Source organism: Topomyia yanbarensis, chromosome 3, assembly GCF_030247195.1.
Source record: "Topomyia yanbarensis strain Yona2022 chromosome 3, ASM3024719v1, whole genome shotgun sequence".
NCBI classification, from domain to species: Eukaryota; Metazoa; Arthropoda; class Insecta; order Diptera; family Culicidae; genus Topomyia; species Topomyia yanbarensis.
The window spans coordinates 344,770,312-344,789,286 of NC_080672.1; the positions used below are offsets into that span (position 1 = coordinate 344,770,312).

General features: G+C 39.6%; 2 protein-coding genes across 2 annotated transcripts; one reads left to right on the forward strand and one right to left on the reverse strand.

Annotated features, from left to right (window-relative positions):
* Nucleotides 1–692: 692 nt before the first annotated feature.
* LOC131690762 (uncharacterized) lies at nucleotides 693–2,248 on the reverse strand. The gene is made up of 3 exons (XM_058976753.1): nucleotides 1,606–2,248; nucleotides 1,294–1,555; nucleotides 693–1,232 (listed from the first exon to the last, which is right to left on the reverse strand). Exons 1-3 carry the CDS (start codon nucleotides 1,977–1,979, stop codon nucleotides 945–947), a joined length of 924 nt encoding a protein of 307 aa, XP_058832736.1. The 5' UTR covers nucleotides 1,980–2,248; the 3' UTR covers nucleotides 693–944.
* A 6,069-nt stretch (nucleotides 2,249–8,317) lies between these two features.
* Nucleotides 8,318–9,136, forward strand: LOC131690765 (protein lin-37 homolog). The gene is made up of 2 exons (XM_058976757.1): nucleotides 8,318–8,419; nucleotides 8,481–9,136. Exons 1-2 carry the CDS (start codon nucleotides 8,392–8,394, stop codon nucleotides 9,086–9,088), a joined length of 636 nt encoding a protein of 211 aa, XP_058832740.1. The 5' UTR covers nucleotides 8,318–8,391; the 3' UTR covers nucleotides 9,089–9,136.
* Nucleotides 9,137–18,975: the final 9,839 nt, after the last annotated feature.

Here is an 18,975-nt window from a genome sequence, read left to right on the forward strand (position 1 = left end):
CGAAATCATTCTTGTGTCACATCGTTCGAAAACAATCCTGCATCATAATGTTCGGGAGCTTATGGCGCAAACTAATATTGGTATGTTATGATGCAGTGGTAATGCGTCATAAAATTGGATTATAGGGCGCACTCATAATTTCGGACATTATGACGCACTGGTATTGCATAGTGTCGTTCCAGGTCATAAAGTTCTGGAACATCATGACGCACACCCGTTTTCGGATATTACGATCTGCAAGGGTGTTCCCTTCGGACGTTGTGACAACCCTGGGACATTATGCTGCATAATATCCGAAACAATCAGTGCGTCACAGTGTCCAGAACATCAGTCGCCGAAGTGCCTCTTTTTGAAACCTTTTAACCCAGGACGTTATGACGTAGTTCTTATGTGTCAAAATGTTCAAAACTATCAGTGCGCCATTGAATCTAGGACTTTATAATGAAGTGCATCTGCTTCGTTATATCTTAATATCGAATGCGTATATCTTAACTACCGCGATGAGTCCGTTAAATACCAACCTTAACAATTGTTAAGGTTAGTTCGCCTAGAATGTGATTTGCGGGTTATTCGCTTAAGCAAACCTTTCGTCATGGTATCTCCAGCAGTCCGTCTTAAATAAATAGCTCAAATACTGAAATTGGACTTCTTCAATACCATTCTGTTTGCTTGAGGACTTTGATGACTAGTGAGTTTGGATATTGTTTCCTGCTTGGTCGTTTGAATTTGTGATAACTTGTTGCAAAATCATAACCTTCGAATCATAGAATTCAGTGCACAGTTTATTGCTGTTTTATGTCATTTTCATGTTGACAGTGCACTACACCGGTGTAGTAGGTACTTCACTCACTTCACTCTAACTTGGGTGTAATCAGCCTATCTCTCACTACACTACACCGGTGTAGCACAAGGCAAAAACGATAATAATGTTAAATTTTCACATTCTATGGGTGTTTTAGATTGTCTATAGTTTCATTCGCTCGTTTCACCATATCCATGCAAAACTGCATGCCATGCATGAATGGCATCTGACGCAGTATTTTATCTAACTCAACGTGAAATTCTTTAAATTTCAGTTGAGTCCCATCTTCAGTGGAACTCCTAGAATCCACAAGCTTGGACAACGATGACGCTACTGAGCACAACGTTTCATCCAAGAGCTCGTCGGAGTTGCCATTCTTGTAAGAGCGATTTCGATTTCGGCTCGTTGGAGTCGCCGGAACTGTGAAGCTCTGAAATTTATTTAAACAGTTTATTTATTTGAAATTCTCAAGTTTGTAATAGAAATAAAACCTCATTTTCTTCCAATAACACTTCTTCTTCAAGCTCTAGGGATTTCTTCAGAGTTGTCTTTGAATTGCAGTCCCCAATAGAAATCGTAAAAGCATTTCGCGCACAGGAAGGCAAAAAGAAGCTCATGGCTTCCGCCAACGGCCATCGTTCTTGGTATATATCGAAACGTTGAGATCCGTCCGCCTGATAAAGATCCAACATATCTGCTGGAGCACCGGATTTATCCGCAATCTTATTAATTTTTGCCTTATCCAAATAAATTCTAAAAATAAAACTTTAATTTATGTTCGAATTAAATGTTTGTTATATTACCTGGTCGATTCCCTCAAAGCATCCCAATGTTTCCGGCACTCTAGAACGGTGACGGATCTATTCAAGGATGACGAGACAGTAGAGCTAATTTGATGCCAAATAGCATCTTTGGCGATTTTGTTCGAATAATCCTTGTTTGTTATTTGATATAAACAAGGATATTTTCGAATTTCCGCACAAAGAGCAAGTTTAATTTCAGTCTCATAGTTTCTTTTTGTTGGTTTAAATGTACGTTTTCGTTTTTTAGGCGGTGGCTCCGTATTTTCCTGTTCTAGAATGTCTTCCTGATTTAGTTCTTCACAAAAAACATCCTCCTGATCATAGACAACCTCGAGATAGTCAATCTCTGTATACAATTTTTCCGGTTCAGACATATTTTAAACAATCTTTAAAACAACAATATTTTTAATCAGCAACAGATGCAAATCCCGCTCGGGAACAATTTGAAACGATTTGTTTCCGCCGAAAAAGTAGTGTGTAGAGATTCGTTTTACTTCCCTGAGCAAATCCCGCGGTTGGGTTTACACTTCAGAAAAACTGTCACTTTTGTGTAGACTCATTTCCCGCCACGGGATTTGAAATCCCGAGCTCCATTTAAAATACACAGTGACCCAAATCCCGTGACACGTTTTCCGAACTGTAAACTAGCCTTAACCGCGCTACCGGATCTCTCGGGAACTTCAGTTCTGGATAATATGTTTGATTTCGTCTGCCAAATAATGCCTGCACTCTAGGGGCAGATCACTTGTGATGCATTTTTAAAAATCAGCGAAATTAAATGCATTTATTTCCATCAAAATAGAAATTCATAATGTAAATTTGTGTTGCGTGCAATATTTTTGCGTTGCGTGCAATGTTGTTTGCGTTGCGTGTAAGACGTCAAAACCCTACAGAAAAACTAGCCCTACATTTAACAACACGTCGAACAACAGCCCCCCTCTGAATATCTTGACCAAGCATAAGGCTCCGCTAAAAAAGTTCAAATTTGTATTCTGTATTCCTAGTTTTTAAATAGTTGTAATTTTACCTCTTTGTTAAAACTATTGTCCCCCATCTTGTAAATAGAATTGTATCCCTAGTCTTAAAACACCTGCGAATTTTCTCATAAATATTTGTTCCCCCTTTTGTGTACCAAACTATATGTTAGTTTTAAGATAACTGTAAATATTTCCTAAAAATTATTACTATTGAATTCCTTGTTTTAAAATTTTTTCATAAAAAAAATCTTTTGCCCCCTCTCTTGTATATAGAATCTTATTTCTAGTCTTAAGACAGCTGTAAAATTTTTCTCCTTTATAAAAAAATATTTCAACATTGTAACCTCCTAGTTTTAAAATATCCAAAATGTACAAAACAAAAGAATTTGGCACCGCCAAGCTAACGCATTTGTGCCTATCAAATAAACGAAATGAATAAAAAAAAAACACGTCGAACAAAGTGGATCAGCGTAGGACGTTTGTTAAACAAACTTTTTTGCGAGGGGGTGCAAAGCTGATGCAAAAATGGAAATTAAATGCATTTTTTTCAATTTGATGCAAATTTGTTATACATTCTTAGAGTGATCTGCCCTAGAAAAACTCTAGTAAGAGAACTGCGGAGAGAAAAACAGCATTTTTGACAACGTATACTTCGGCATTGTATGGCAACACGTCCAATGTTATAAGGATAGGCAATGTTCGATTGGATTCGTTTTTTGACAGCTAAACGCGAATCCAATCGATCCAAAATGGAGTCTCCGCAGTTCTCTTTCTAGAGTTTTTCTAATCTGCCCCTAGCCTGCACTTCATAAAGCGGTATCTCGAGAAAACAAAAAAAATCAACACAGTTAACAATCGTCGTTTTATGTTTGATATCACAATATGACAACACTTCCAAGCAGCCCTTTAGTACTTTTAGTTTCCAAGCCGAAGGTTTGCCTATGTCACTTTCATCCAATCACGAGCTGGTTCAGAATTGGTTCAAAAACAGGGGACAGAGCTGGCGGATCCTATCCTAGCCTAAATTATTGAAAAGCTCGAAAATAAATCATGCAGAGTTGCCAGATACATCAAACTGGTCGTAGTTCGAGAAAACTTGGATTGAGATTGGATAAATTTGTTATAATATTTTAGTAATACCACTGAGAACTGACATACAAGTAATGTTTTCAACTTGTGTAAGAAATAAAACTGTCGCTTTGAAATGACAACAACAAGTAGCAACTTGCCACTGGTGGGCGCTTCGATCGGCCAGCAATCGCTATACGGAACTTGTGTTTAAACTTGGATACAGTGGTGACTCACGCATGCGAACATGTATGCGATGATGATTTTCAACGTATTTTCATTTAAATGTTTACACAGGTTTTTCGGGAAAGTTTGTTCCAGCTTATATGTCTGTTCTCTGTGGTCCTATGATCCAAGAGCCTAACGACCTGTTCAGGGTATCATCCAAACAATAAGTGGAATCGTTGGACTATATGGGTTAAAGTTCATGTATAATTTTTTTTATTACGGATACTCGACTTGATAGAAAATTGTTTATACTTTCTAAAATTGCCGAAAAAAAGAGTCCATGCAAAGTCGAACGGAACACAACAATTATTTTGAAGTGACGTTCCCCTCGCATCACCTAGCGGATACATGTTCACTTTCAATGCCATCAAATAAAAGAACACTTAAAATTACATATTACTAAATATGTGTGATTATGAAATATAACAAAATAAAGAATATTTAGTTATTTGCAATAAAATAAGATTGGAATTAGTTGCATCCAAGGTGGTTCATTTTCAAAGGCTGTTTAACATTGTTCATCGCAGAGTATCCACAAAAGATTTACAATAAAATTTCATGTAACAATCAATTTTACTGTACAGCAAAGAACTGATACAGCAAATTCACATTAAAGTTTACTGTTTTCGAGAAAAAATGTATGGAGAAAATCGATTTTTTTAATGTTAAGATGCATAACCACCCCTTTCCACTGTAAAAGTCGTGTTTACATTAAAATTTAGTGTGAAACGTTGAAGTGTATTGTTTCTGTATTGTAGCATAACAGTAGAACTTACTGTAAAATATTGTAAAAAAACTGTACTGTCACAGTGAAAATGATGGTTGTGTTACTGTACATTTCTATTCGGGAGGTGAAAAGAGACGCAGACGAAAATAGCTGTCCACCGCCTCAAAGTTCTTACAGTAGATTTACGGTAAAATAATTCAGTAAATTAACATCAGAAATGTATGAACAATATCTATTTATTTCGTTATTTAATATTGCTGCTATTTTGAAGCATTCATCTGTAATTCATATTGTCTCTCCCGAGATAAACTAGCGTTTCGTCGATTTGTTGCTATATGTGACACACATGAGTGCGAACGAAACAAAATCTCGACAAACATATGATTACGGCCTAAAAGCCAACTGTCAAAATCCAATTTGAATGGAAATTTTGGACAAACCGTTACACGCCAATCACAGATGTTGGTAGTAAATGAAAGAGAAAAGTTTTCTCTTTCATAAACTGTTGTGAACTGTGTTCGACTAGTAACGGTTTGTCTGGAATTTCCATTCAAAGTGGATTTTGACAGTTTGCTTTTAGGCCGTAATCATATGTTTGTCGAGAAATAAACGTAAAACCACTGAGAACTGACATACAAGTAAAGTTTTCAACTTGTGTTAGAAATTAAACTGTCGCTTTGAAATGACAAGAGCAAGTAGCAACTTGCCACTGGTCGGCGCTTCAATCGGCCAGCAATCGCTATACGGGACTTGTTTGCAAACTTGGATGCAATGGTGACTCACGCATGCGATTGCGAACATGTATGCGAAGATGATTTTCAACGTATTTTCATTTAAATGTTTACACAGGTTTTCCGGGAAAGTTTGTTCTAGCTTATTTGTCTGTTCTCTGAGGTAAAACCGTTTTTTCGCTTGCAGTAATGCAAAGTAAACATGCACGTAATTCGGCGCACGGCTGAAATGTCACGATGTGGATTTTAGAAAAGATTCGCAATATTTCAGACAATGCAATCAAAAACAAGCCCTTGGTCTGGCATCCCTGGACCTAACATTATCGGCTCGATTTCGACAGCTGCGTTTGTTTATTTATATTGTACATAGGGATGTCCGATTTTTCCAATTAATCGATTAGTAGCTAATCGATTATTTTTTACATCGCTATTAATCGTAATCGATTAAAACCAAGAAATAATCGATTAATCGAAGTAATCGATTAGTTTATAAGTTTTTTTGAGAGCAGTAATAAAAAATACAAAACATCCATATCAATCTGATTATGATGATCGTTCACTTCGGTATATAGTAAAATTTCGGTGAATGGCTAATGCTGGCTTAACAATCTTCTACCCAGGGCCGTCTTTAGACTACTCGGGGCACTTGGGCACTATTGAGCTAAGGGCCCCTTTAATTGAACAGGTATAAACAGCTGTCGAGGATGAGTATGATCCAAAACTGATTCCCAGCATCAAGGAACCACTTCTACCTCATGCCATGCTGAGATACTCTTTCAACCGTGTCGAACATATTTAACAAAATACAAAGTGGGACTCAAAATATATGGAGAACAAAGACTATTCCAGATTTTCACAACCTGATGTCCAAATATCGTCGAAAAAGAAAGATAATCTGAGTGCATCTTAAAAAGTTATTTGTTTTCCTGGCCGGTAGTAGCAAACGGCCTAACACACTATTTGTGGCGGTGGGAGTTCGAACTCAGGTGAGCCGCGTGCAGTGTAGCTGACCTACCAAATACGCTATAGTCTTCCCAGATGGTGTAATCTGACCACCCAACCAGTATTCCACTTTACTTACAGATGGCAGAATTTTATATAATAATAACAAAATCCCTATTCAACAAACTGTTGTGTCGAAGACAGCCATAACACGATCGCTATTCAATATTAGAAGAGGTTGTCGCGTAAAGTTTGTTTAAAATTACTTTTAAAGAGGAACATAAAAATTACTCGAATCCCTCAGTATGATCGGTATCATTCCCTTCAATGCCAGTAATGTAAAACAGTCGGAATATAAGAGATGCCGAGTGTTCATCAACGAAAGTTTTGAATTAAACAAGGAAAAACTGAATTTTAAAATTTAATATATTTTATTTCAGCACTGCAAGAATATTCTGCTTGTGTGAAGCATACTTTGAATATTTATAAAAATATTTACGCTACCAAATAGCCGAGGTTCTTCAAATATCCTCAAAATGCACGCACATTTGTCATGACCTCTTTAGTCAAATCTAGGGTAAAGCTAAGGTAGATACGTGGAGACACTTTCACAATAGCTCTATTTAACTTCTTTTTTGGGATTTCACGAACGTTTACGTTCATGACATTTTTTTAGTACGGCAGAGTGTAGTACAAAAATAACATTATTGGTTCTTTACTAGAAAAACTCTAGAAAGAGAACTGCAGAGACTCCATTTTGGATCGATTGGATTCGCGTTTAGCTGTCAAAAAACGAATACAATCGAACATTGCCTATCCTTATAACATTGGACGTGTTGCCATACAATACCGGGGCATACGTTGCCAAAAATGCTGTTTTTCTATCCGCAGTCTCTTACTAGAGTTTTTCTATTCTGTACCAGTCTAAGACTGACCGGGCAGAGTGAAACATGCCAAATCCGACCAACAAGTGTCGAGTCTTCGTACGTTTGGACGCAAGGTGGATTTGTCCGTTGAAAGACCAAGATGCGATTGAAAAATGAATATTTTGCTACATCCGCAGTTCGCTTGCCAAGCAAGGTTTTTGGTTGGTTGGCTATGGCTCGGAGACATTCAAACTTTGTATACGTGGTGTACCAAACGTTGCACTGTTATTAAAAATAAATTAAAACTTGAATGGAAATGTTGGATTGACGTTTGAATTGGTTCAATAGTGATGCAATGCTTCGTTTCCAGCCGCTCTGATGCTCTTTAAACATTTCGATCACACGAGATACGGTGCAATGTATGATTTCGAGCTGCTACTGATCTAAGTGAAGCAATTTTTTGAAATATATCTTTAGAATGATTTTATATTTATGCTAAGTGTGGGCCCCCAAAATCCCGGGGCCCCTGGTCTTGACCCAGTCTGCCCATGCATAAAGACGGAATTGCTTCTACCAAGTTTAATTTAAAGGACCCTTAATCAGAATTCAAAGAACTTCTCATGGATTTAGTGTCTGTTGGAGAGACGCATATAGTGTACCTAAAACTCTCCTTCTCTTCAGACCGTTTGCGGCCGGTACTATTTTAAGCCTTTTCTTGCTTGAACTCAAGACAACCTAAGAGTATTTATAGAGCGAATCCGGAACGAATGACAACGTTCAATTCGTAATCCCGCGATTGATCTAATCTTTCCAACCGATCTGTTCAAATTATTCAAAGATATGATCGTGAATGTAAGACTTCCAAAAACGTAAGTTAATTGTGTTTCAACACCCCCTAGAAGTGAATTTCAAAGTTACAATTGGCAGCACAATAAATTGTTGCTCTTAGACCTATGAATTTCTGTTAATTAGTATTTTAGGTTGTTGTAGTCTGAAGGCGCTTGTCGCCAAGATGAAATAAATAAATTAAATTAAAATTAAAATTCTAACGTATTAAAAAAAATAATCGACGCTAACTAATCGATTATCCGATAATCGTCAAATTCATTAATCGATTAAAAATTAATCGATTAGATTCCATAATAATCGATTAGTTCGATTAATCGAGAACTAATCGGACATCCCTAATTGTACATGGAGCGTATTCTACTGCTGCGCTAAAGTGAAGTGCAATCATAATCCTCGCAATGTCGCAATCAAAGTTCCCGTCAGGGCGTAAGTACAAGTATTATTTCTCTACATCCTTATAAAACCAAACGTTTGTAAACAATTTCAGAGAGCCTTCTGAAAGTGAACCGTTACGCGCTGCTACAGCCGGCACCATTACGTCGGCCACCACCACTCGACCCGTCCATTCCGCTTCGTGGACGTCCCTCGAAACGGGCCAAGATGGAGTACATGTCCGCCGGAATCCGTCACCAGCATTCTTCTTCGTTCATTATGAAGCTGTTTGACCGCAGCGTAGATTTGGCCCGTTTTGAACCGGAAAGTTCTCTATATCCGGTGTGCCGGGCATGGATGCGTAATCAACCGAGAGCCCGGGTGAACCAGCAGCCAAACCGTGGTGGTCAGCAGTTGTTGAAGAAACGAGTTCCCCTGCCGGATATTGTTGACCGGTACAATCGAAAGGAAATAGACTATATTGACCAAATGCCAAAACCGGATGAGTCTAAGATGGAGCCTTTTGTTTTTGAAAAGCCCTTGGAGAAAAGTAAGGTTGGTGAATTCGATAGATCGGGTGCTAGCAGGGAAACATTGCTCAAAGAGCACAAGGAACGATGGGTTACCATTCGACAGAGATGGCAGAGCCACCGACAGAACTATCTCCGGAAGTATCAAGTGAGCTATGATTTGCTTGACGCAATCGTCATGAAACACACTTGAATTACCATGGGGAGTTCTAACCTGTTTATGAAATAAGGTAAATAAAGTTGGAACTTTTGATATTTAAAAATGAAAGCATTTCCAAATCGCATGCCCTAAATCGAATTAAATCAATAGCTCATTTCTAATCGTAGCAATACGAACCACACCGTTGTCTTTCTCTTTGTTCCACGGATCTCGGGTGCGTTTAAAACCCCGATCACGTCGCGTATCGCAAATGAGCTCGAACAAAATAAGTTGCATTTCCGGGGATTGCATGAAAATCACCCCTCTCGGTCAGTTTGTCAGCTAACGACAGGAAAATTAGCCACCTAAAAACTTTTTCGCTCCGTTTCCGACCGCTTTTTTGTTTCGGACTTTTTTCTCATCTAAACTGTCGTTTGCTTCGCACCTCTCGCGTGACGAATTCCGAAAGAAAGTAGGTACTTACACGAGCAGGAAGCGATTGAAAGTTTTCCACACCCCACACCTTGATGTGTCTCTTTGCCGGAAGAACGGAATGAAATAAGATGCGATACCGGGATAGTTGGTTTAATGCCCGAGCAGTGAAAATATTGAATGATAGAAACGTGCAGGAATTCTGGAATGAATATTGAATAAACTTAAAAGTTCCCTGTCCCGTCCGTGTGTCTTTCTGTATTGCATTCATTTTCGTTGGTTGCGCATGGAAGCAGCGTTAAGAATAAAGTCAGCTGCATCGGAATCCTGGGACAATCCCAGTGCGAGACGAGATTGTGCAGTTTCGAAAATTGTTTCCAACCCAAGCAGATCTTGCTGTGCCATTTCCGCGCTAGTTTCTCGATGCCATCGTCTAGCGTAGCGTGGGCAGAGTAAAGAAATGGGGAAACTTTCGAGCGAAGCTTGGTCACCCCAAAGTTTTTCTTCGGCTGAACCAATGGTGGCAGAAATAAAAGTAGCCATTTACTGCGGAACTTGGAAAGTTCGTCCAGTCCGTTCGGAAAAGTAGGATCGGGAAAAGTTTTCTGGCTTTCCGTCCCGTGCAGTGGGTTCTGGTCGACTTTTTTTTCTCTCTGTACCTATAGAAGAGGACTTTGCCTAAGAATTTTATGTTCTCAAAAAAGCCATTCCAGGTTGGGCTACTGCCGTTCGGGGGAAATTCGTTAAGGAGATTATCGTTATAAATTGTACAGGGTCAAAGTACGTATATTTTATTGCAAATTTGTTTTATAGGGATTTAGACTGGTGGCAAGCGGCGTGGGAAGCACACATTTGCAGGTGGCTTTCAATATGCTTTAGGTTAAACCACTTGAAATCTCGTTTGATTACCCATTAGCACTCATTTATGTATTTGCTTTCAGACCTAAGTTTAATGAAAAATTTCTATCCATTTATTCTTTTGATCAAAATTCAACTTTTAACACGATTGTTTGTTTTTTCATACTTTGCCTTTGCTTTTTTCATTTAATCTTTTTCACACTTTTATTTTTTGTCACGACATTTTGTTTTTGTCAAAATTCGCTTTTTCTTTAATATATTTTCATAATTTTCTCATTTTAATTATATGTTTTTCTTTATCTTCCATTCTCCTCTTCTTTTCTGTTTATTCATTTCTGTATTAATTTTTTCTCTTCTCTGCCTCTAGTGTGTTCTCTTCTTTTTCCGCTTTTTTCATTCTGCTGTTTTTCTTTATTTTTCACTTATTTATTTATTAGTTATCTATTATCATGTATTATTTTTTGTTCCTTTATTTATTCGTTTTGGAAAACTTATTTATAAACTCTTTTTATCGAAACTATTACTATTTTTCGATTTATTTCTGTCTCATTTTTTCCCTCTTTATTTTTTCATTTAAACTTTTTCATATTTTAATTCCTTTTGTGATACACTCAGTTTTTACGCGTTTTTTGCGCGGTTTTTAGCCTTTGTCATTTACGCGATTTTTGAATTTACGCGGTTTCCATTAACGCGGATTGTTTAACTTACGCGGTTTTTATTTTCGTGGCCTGTATTCCCCGCGTAAAAAAAACCTTTTCATTTTTCTTCATAATTCACTTTTTCGAAAAACTTATTTTTGCTATGTTCTCATTTTATTTATATGGTTTTGCTTTTTCCCTTGTTCTTTCATCCTCCTCTTTATTTCGTTTTCTGTATTCATTTTTCTCTGTTCTTTTATTACCTGTGTTCTTTTTTTTCACACTTATTCTTTCTGGTTTTCTTGATTCGTTTTTCGTTTTCGTCATTCTTACAGCAGTAGGAAAATATTTTCGTTTCTTTCTAATTTCCATTTTCACTAAATTCCTTTTTTAAATCCTTTCTACATTTTCGCATCTTCCTTTTTCCATCTCGTTGGTTTTATTTCGAGTTTATCTTTCTTTTTTGTCATTTGTCCTTTGTCCCTTGTCCTTTCTACATTGTCCACTGTCCCTTGTCTCTTGTCACTTTGTCCCTTTGTCCCTTTGTCACTTTGTCCCTTTGTCACTTTGTCCCTTTGTCCCTTTGTCCCTTTGTCCCTTTGTGCCTTTGTCCCTTTGTCCCTTTGTCCCTTTGTCCCTTTGTCCCTTTGTCCCTTTGTCCCTTTGTCCCTTTGTCCCTTTGTCCCTTTGTCCCTTTGTCCCTTTGTCCCTTTGTCCCTTTGTCCCTTTGTCCCTTTGTCCCTTTGTCCCTTTGTCCCTTTGTCCCTTTGTCCCTTTGTCCCTTTGTCCCTTTGTCCCTTTGTCCCTTTGTCCCTTTGTCCCTTTGTCCCTTTGTCCCTTTGTCCCTTTGTCCCTTTGTCCCTTTGTCCCTTTGTCCCTTTGTCCCTTTGTCCCTTTGTCCCTTTGTCCCTTTGTCCCTTTGTCCCTTTGTCCCTTTGTCCCTTTGTCCCTTTGTCCCTTTGTCCCTTTGTCCCTTTGTCCCTTTGTCCCTTTGTCCCTTTGTCCCTTTGTCCCTTTGTCCCTTTGTCCCTTTGTCCCTTTGTCCCTTTGTCCCTTTGTCCCGTTGTCCCTTTGTCCCTTTGTCCCTTTGTCCTTTGTCCCTTTGTCACTTTGTCCCTTTTTCATATTGTCCCTTTGTCTCTTTGCCCTTTGTCCCTTTGTCCCTATGTCCCTTTGTCCCGTTGTCCCTTTGTCCCTTTGTCTCTTTGTCCCTTTTTCCTATTGTCCCTTTGCCCTTTGTCCCTTTGTGCCTTGTCCCTTGTTTCTTGTCCCTTTTTCCTTGTTCCTTGTCGCTTGTCCCTTGTTCCTTGTTCCTTGTTCCTTGTTCCTTGTTCCTTGTTGCTTGTTGCTTGTGGCTTATTGCTTGTTGCTTGTTGCTTGTTGCTTGTTCCTTGTTCCTTGTTCCTTGTTCCTTGTCCCTTGTCCCTTGTTCCTTGTTCCTTGTTCCTTGTTCCTTGCTCCTTGTTCCTTGTTCCTTGTTCCTTGTTCCTTGTTCCTTGTTCCTTGTTCCTTGTTGCTTGTTGCTTGTTGCTTATTGCTTGTGGCTTATTGCTTGTTGCTTGTTGCTTGTTCCTTGTTCCTTGTTCCTTGTTCCTTGTTCCTTGTTCCTTGTTCCTTGTTCCTTGTTCCTTGTCCCTTGTCCCTTGTCCCTTGTCCCTTGTCCCTTGTCCCTTGTTCCTTGTTCCTTGTTCCTTGTTCCTTGTTCCTTGTTCCTTGTTCCTTGTTCCTTGTTCCTTGTTCCTTGTTCCTTGTTCCTTGTTCCTTGTTCCTTGTTCCTTGTTCCTTGTTCCTTGTTCCTTGTTGCTTGTTGCTTGTGGCTTGTGGCTTGTTGCTTGTTGCTTGTTCCTTATTCCTTGTTCCTTGTTCCTTGTTCCTTGTTCTTTGTTCCTTGTTCCTTGTTCCTTGTTCCTTGTTTCTTGTTCCTTGTTCCTTGTTCCTTGTTCCTTGTTCTTTGTTCTTTGTTCCTTGTTCCTTGTTCCTTGTTCTTTGTCCCTTGTTCCTTGTTCCTTGTTCCTTGTTGCTTGTTGCTTGTTCCTTATTCCTTGTTCCTTGTTCCTTGTTCCTTGTTCCTTGTTCCTTGTTCTTTGTTCCTTGTTCCTTGTTCCTTGTTCCTTGTTCCTTGTTTCTTGTTCCTTGTTCCTTGTTCCTTGTTCCTTCTTCCTTGTTCTTTCTTCCTTGTTCCTTGTTCCTTGTTCCTTGTTCCTTGTTCCTTGTTCCTTGTTCCTTGTTCCTTGTTGCTTGTGGCTTATTGCTTGTTGCTTGTTGCTTGTTGCTTGTTCCTTATTCCTTGTTCCTTGTTCCTTGTTCCTTGTTCCTTGTTCCTTGTTCCTTGTTCCTTGTTCCTTGTTCCTTGTTCCTTGTTCCATGTTCCTTTGTTCCTTGTCCCTTGTTCCTTGTTCCTTGTTCCTTGTTCCTTGTTCCTTGTTTCTTGTTCCTTGTTCCTTGTTCTTTGTTCCTTGTTCCTTGTTCCTTGTTGCTTGTTGCTTGTGGCTTATTGCTTGTTGCTTGTTCCTTATTCCTTGTTCCTTGTTCCTTGTTCCTTGTTCCTTGTTCCTTGTTCCTTGTTCCTTGTTCCTTGTTCCTTGTTCCTTGTTCCTTGTTCCTTGTTCCTTGTTCCTTGTTCCTTGTTCCTTGTTCCTTGTTCCTTGTTCCTTGTTCCTTGTTCCTTGTTCCTTGTTCCTTGTTCCTTGTTCCTTGTTCCTTGTTTCTTGTTCCTTGTTCCTTGTTCCTGGTTCCTGGTTCCTTGTTCCTTGTTCCTTGTTCCTTGTTCCTTGTTCCTTGTTCCTTGTTCCTTGTTCCTTGTTCCTTGTTCCTTATTTCTTGTTACTTGTTCCTTGTCCCTTGTTCCTTGTCAATTGTCCATTGCTCATTGTCCATTTCCTTTGTCCTTGATCTTTTGTTCTTTGTCCTTTACCCAAGTAACTAATAAGCATTTTAACATATTGTTATATCTGGTTTGGAGCTGCATACAGGGCAGTCTTAAAGAGCCGTTAAGCCCTATATTCTGATATGATGATGATATTTTGCCAGAAAAACGTGAAATATTGTTCTATATCTGCACAGAGATTGACAGTCCATTTTTTGCATTATTATTGCTATTATGTAGCACCAATGATAAAGTATCATTTGACATACTTATATCGTCACTACTCATGCTATTGAAAAGTTTAAATTGGTTTTCAGCAATGTTTTCCTAGCGCTTTCTGAAGTATAAATATTCCTAACGGAATTTCGTACTCACACGATTTAAAAATTTGTTCGCGAAAATTACCTTTCGTAAGTCTCGAATAGAAGTCGTGCCTTGTCCTTCACGGCAAATGCCTAGGCTATGTTGCATATCTTCGAATGCAATGAAATATGCCAAATATAATTGTCACGAGAAGTTGCATGACGAAGCATTACAATAGCATTATATCGGCTTTATGTTCGCTATAAAATAGCAATAAATGCGCATGTAAAGCATATATGCTTTAAAAATCGTTAAAGCATGCATGCGTTATGTCTGCTTTATATACGTATAATGCTATATCTCGGTTTTGCAAGTATGCATTTATGATGCTAATTTAGAGCTTGATTGCATGGTAAATGCTACAATGGAATTTCGATGCAACATTAGTGCAAATGTATTACCGATATCGTGCAATGCCTTAATGCTTATGGTTACTTGGGTTGTCCTTTTGTTTTTTGTCTTTTCGTCTTTTCATCTTTGCATCTTTTTGTGTTTTCGTCTTTTTGTCTTATCGTCCTTTTGTCTTTTCATCTTTTGCCTGTAGGGTTTTGGCGTTCTGCTTTTGTCTTTCGTCGTCCTTTTTTCAATTTTTTTTCCTCATTGCTATTTTGTTTAACTGATCAAGGAAAAAGGTTTGGTTTGCTTAACTAAAAATTTCGCCAACTGATGCAAAATAGCCACAAGCAAATCGATCCATCCCTACTAAACTCATCATCAATCTACTACCCCTTCAAACTATTACAGCCCCTAGAGAATTTTCTCCGTGAACCACCGTACCCTCTGTCTAGCGCTCCTTTTTCCTATCTTGCATCAACGAAAAACGGGAGTGGGTCAACTTTTAACGAAATCAATTAGTGCTTGCCCGGCACCCAACAACGGCCGCTTAGAGGCAGAAACTGACTGACGGTTGGTGCGGTTCTTTTGAGTAAACGTATTTTATCCTTCGGCAGTTTGACTGCTGGATGGTGCTCGCAATGGGGGAAAGGGTTTTGCAACTGTTCGGTGGTGGACGGACCGGAAAGGTTAACCAAGTTTGATCGATATTGAGGTTGTAGGTGGGGATGGTTACTCTCACCGAGAACTCGAAGCAAACGACAAAAAGATGGCAAACTTTTCCAGCATAGGCTGTACACCCTCACGCATCTGATTCTGTATCCTGTTCCGGGCTTAGTGTCATGGATTAACGTTCGGCACAGAAAGGTTGAAGGGTGCTTAATTAATTTTTTAAAAGTTTTTACAGATTTTGCAGAAAAGGTACCAAATGAGTCCTCATCGATCCGGAGCAACACTTGAAAGAGTTTTTTTTTGCTTAATTTGAAGTATCTTCATGTCATTATTCCATGCCCACTACTCCCTAAACGCTGCTAAAAACCAATTATTTACTGCCCTTTAAACGATTCACATCAATAACCCCAACCAAGTGCTACTCATGTGGTATTCAAATTTATAGCCCTTTTCTCATTTATCGTTCATCGGTCGGAACCAAAAGAGCTACATTTTTTTATCTTTAAACATTGTCATCGACCCGACAGTGATCCTACTGCGTGGCGTTTCATATGTTTCAACACACCCAAATAGCCATAATGAGTTGTTAATGAAGGTTCGCCGAAACGAACCGAGACCCGTATAATTTGGAGAGGCTACAAACTCAAATGAGTACTTCTTGTATTGATTAATAACCATCAATCTATTGCAGCACGGTCGGCGGATATTCACATTCTCTTACTGATTTCTACGGTGCCGCTATGAACTGGTAAGGTTGGTTGTAATGCCCTTTAATACTGCTTGGCAATGTTTTGTTTAATGCTTCACCACCGATTATTTGCTGGCAATAACATTGTTGAAACCGGAACGGCAAACTTGCCTTGCCTACACAACATTCAATTTGACAATTTGCTAATGTGTTTCGAGCTGTGGTAAAGTCAGAACCTTGTCTTATTATCTAATTCAGAATTTGTTCTACTCCCTGGGAACAGAAACGAACGTTGTAGAATCTTGCATCATCCAACTCCGTGTCAACCCGTAGCGGAAAGCACCTGTTAGATCGTTGGATCACCCATATTGATCTTCACGCTCGCTATAAAAATATTACCAATGATTCCAGAAAGTATCCATGCAAGTATATGGACCTGTATGAAGCTGTATCTCCTGGTGGCTTTCACTGGTTTGGGCAGCAGCACCAGCTTCTGGATCTTTCATCTATCTGGGAAGTTGCCTCCTTTCAAACGTTTCGTCACGACTGTCCTGAAAATGTTCAGGAATGTAGGGATTGCATTATTCAATGCTACCTTGGGCATACGGACTGGTAGCTTTCTTCGGTTTTGAACCCTTCGCCAGTGTTACAAGCTCGATATCGGGAGACCTGTTTATTTCCGGCGGATTCCGGTGCTGGAGAGAAGGTCATTTGCGCTTCTTCTCCAGTAGGCATAAAACGGTCCCATCTTTTTATTGTCAACAGGAATGAATTTAGCTCAGTTTTTTTTTCGAAAGTTGTTCTACTGAAGCTGTAGAGCTAGGGTCGCGGCAGAACACTACAATTGCAGACTTGACAGGAAATGACACCCACTAAAACACTGTTTAAGGCCAATTGTAGCGGGCCGTGACTCTAAATGTGGTGTTCGTTGTACGGTTCAGATATATGCGTAGGTACTTCACGATCGCGTGTATTATCACGAAGAGCTCAAGCATTTGTGCGTTAACGTGTTCGATCGCGTGCTAACGTGTGTTTGACTTCGCGTGTATAAATTCGATTTTATGACCGAGTGCCCTTTCGCATATTCGCGTGTGTTCTTGGATAATCACGCGCGGCCCATGAATATGATGCTGAATTTTCGGTGTACGGTTCAGATGATAGAAGAAAGTGAGTTCTTCCATGTCACTAGAGTTCTCGGTCATGTCGCCAGGGAACGGTGGTTAAAGTTTGCCGGACGTGGCCGATTCATGATAGCACGAACACGAACGTTTGTGGGCTCGCGTTTGAGACCACGTTTGTAACTTTGTAAGTACTACGTTCACCTTCTTACCGGGATGTTATCAAATATGCGCGATCGCTGGCGTAGGTATGCGTTGATAATCGCGAAGGGTTTAAGCGTTCGTATGGTAACGTGTTTGTCTCATGTGCTCGTGTGATATGTAACCTTGTGGGTATAAATTCGATTTTATAATATTGTGGCCGCTGATATATTCGCGTGTGTTACGCGGACCGTCATTCCGATATTTAGTTTTCGGTGTACGGTCCTCATTCTGACAGGGAGTGAGTTACCCCATATCACTAGAGTTCCCGGCCATGTCGCAATGGAACGTGTTGGCTAGTGGTCCAATTGAAGGCATGGACCTAGACTTCTAGTACCGAGGAGACTTCCGGGATTGACCGATTCATGATCGCGCGAGCGCGGGAATTTGTAGCTTCACGCTTGAGACAGTTTGAAAATTTATAAAAAATATGCTGAGACGTTCACTTTATCATCGAAATGGTATCATGTTAGCGAGAACGCGTGTGTAGGTTTCGTGGATGATCGCGAAGGGCTCCAGCATTTGTATGTCAATGTGTTTGTCGCGTGTTTGTGACTGCATAAATTCGATTTTTTTTGCCGTCATGGAACATATTGTTTAGTGGATATGAACGTCATTTTTTTGTTTGGTTCATTGGACCAAATATTAAGGTCGAGGATAGGGACATCCGGGCGTAACCGATTCATGAACGCGTTGATGTTTGCCGGTTCGCTCCTAAGACCGCGTTTGTGAATTTCTAAGTGCTAAAACGTTCACTTGGATTGTATCCTGTTTGCGAGATCGCGGGCATTGTTGTGCGTGGACGATCGTGAAGGACTCGAGCGTTTGCATATTAAAGTTTTGTCGCGTGTTCTATGTAACTACGCGTTTATTCATTATTTTTTAGAACCGTGTGGCCATTGGCATATTTGCGTGTTCTTGAATGATCGCGCGCGGATCATGAATCTGATACTTAATTTTTAGTGCAGATACTAGAAGAGAGCGAGTTCCCCCGTACCGTCGTGCGGGGCTACTTTGGATATAAAGGGCTACTTTGCACACTTTAGTTTTTCAATATTTACTAACAGACGCGCTTTTATTAGTTTTATTATACCTTTGACATTTGTAGAGCCGGAAGTGGCAGCACTGCCAGGTCGCTAGAAGGTGTTTTTGTTTTTGTCCAAATTTTTTTGAGTTTTTGAGTGAAATACGGTGTAATTTATTGAAAAACGAAACCATTCACTAGGTCGTGTCTACCATTATGCTGTGTATTAGTTGGTAAAAATGTCGCAAGAATAGCGCAGTTTAACAAAAAAAATTCGTTATTTTACCAAGTACGGGTATTATTCTAGCCACTAAAATATACTCGCGTTCGTTCTACTCAGTGCCTGCAGCGCCATCTAAACCTGACTTTAAGGTTCATCGCTTTGGTTGATCGATGATAGAGGAGAAAATTTCGCAAAGGAAAGGCATCCCAGTTAAACCCATTCCGAAACCGGTTCGGATTTCTGAATGGAGTCGGAGTGGATTAGCTCTGATGCAACAACCGATTCCGAATCAATCAGTTTCGGCATCGGTTGTTGCGTTTGAGCTGGGGCCCATACTGGCTCCATTCAGGATTCCGAATCAAGTTCCGAATGGTTTGACCAGGTAGATTGATTGATTGTCGCAACAGTCTCAGCCGAAAGCGAAATAAAAGGAACAGGTAGCTTCTAGGGAGATGGACGGGTGTCGATAGCCAACCCACCCCACAGGAATATACCATACGAGAACTGATTTTGAAGAAACCAGCG

Coding starts and splice junctions, on each gene's coding strand:
- LOC131690762 (XM_058976753.1), bottom strand. CDS start 1,979: ATGTCTGAACCGGAAAAATTGTATACAGAGATTGACTATCTCGAGGTT. Junction 1,556..1,605: donor GCTTTGAGGGAATCGACCAG/GTAATATAACAA, acceptor TTTTATTTTTAG/AATTTATTTGGATAAGGCAA. Junction 1,233..1,293: donor TGTTATTGGAAGAAAATGAG/GTTTTATTTCTA, acceptor AATAAATTTCAG/AGCTTCACAGTTCCGGCGAC.
- LOC131690765 (XM_058976757.1), top strand. CDS start 8,392: ATGTCGCAATCAAAGTTCCCGTCAGGGC. Junction 8,420..8,480: donor ATCAAAGTTCCCGTCAGGGC/GTAAGTACAAGT, acceptor AAACAATTTCAG/AGAGCCTTCTGAAAGTGAAC.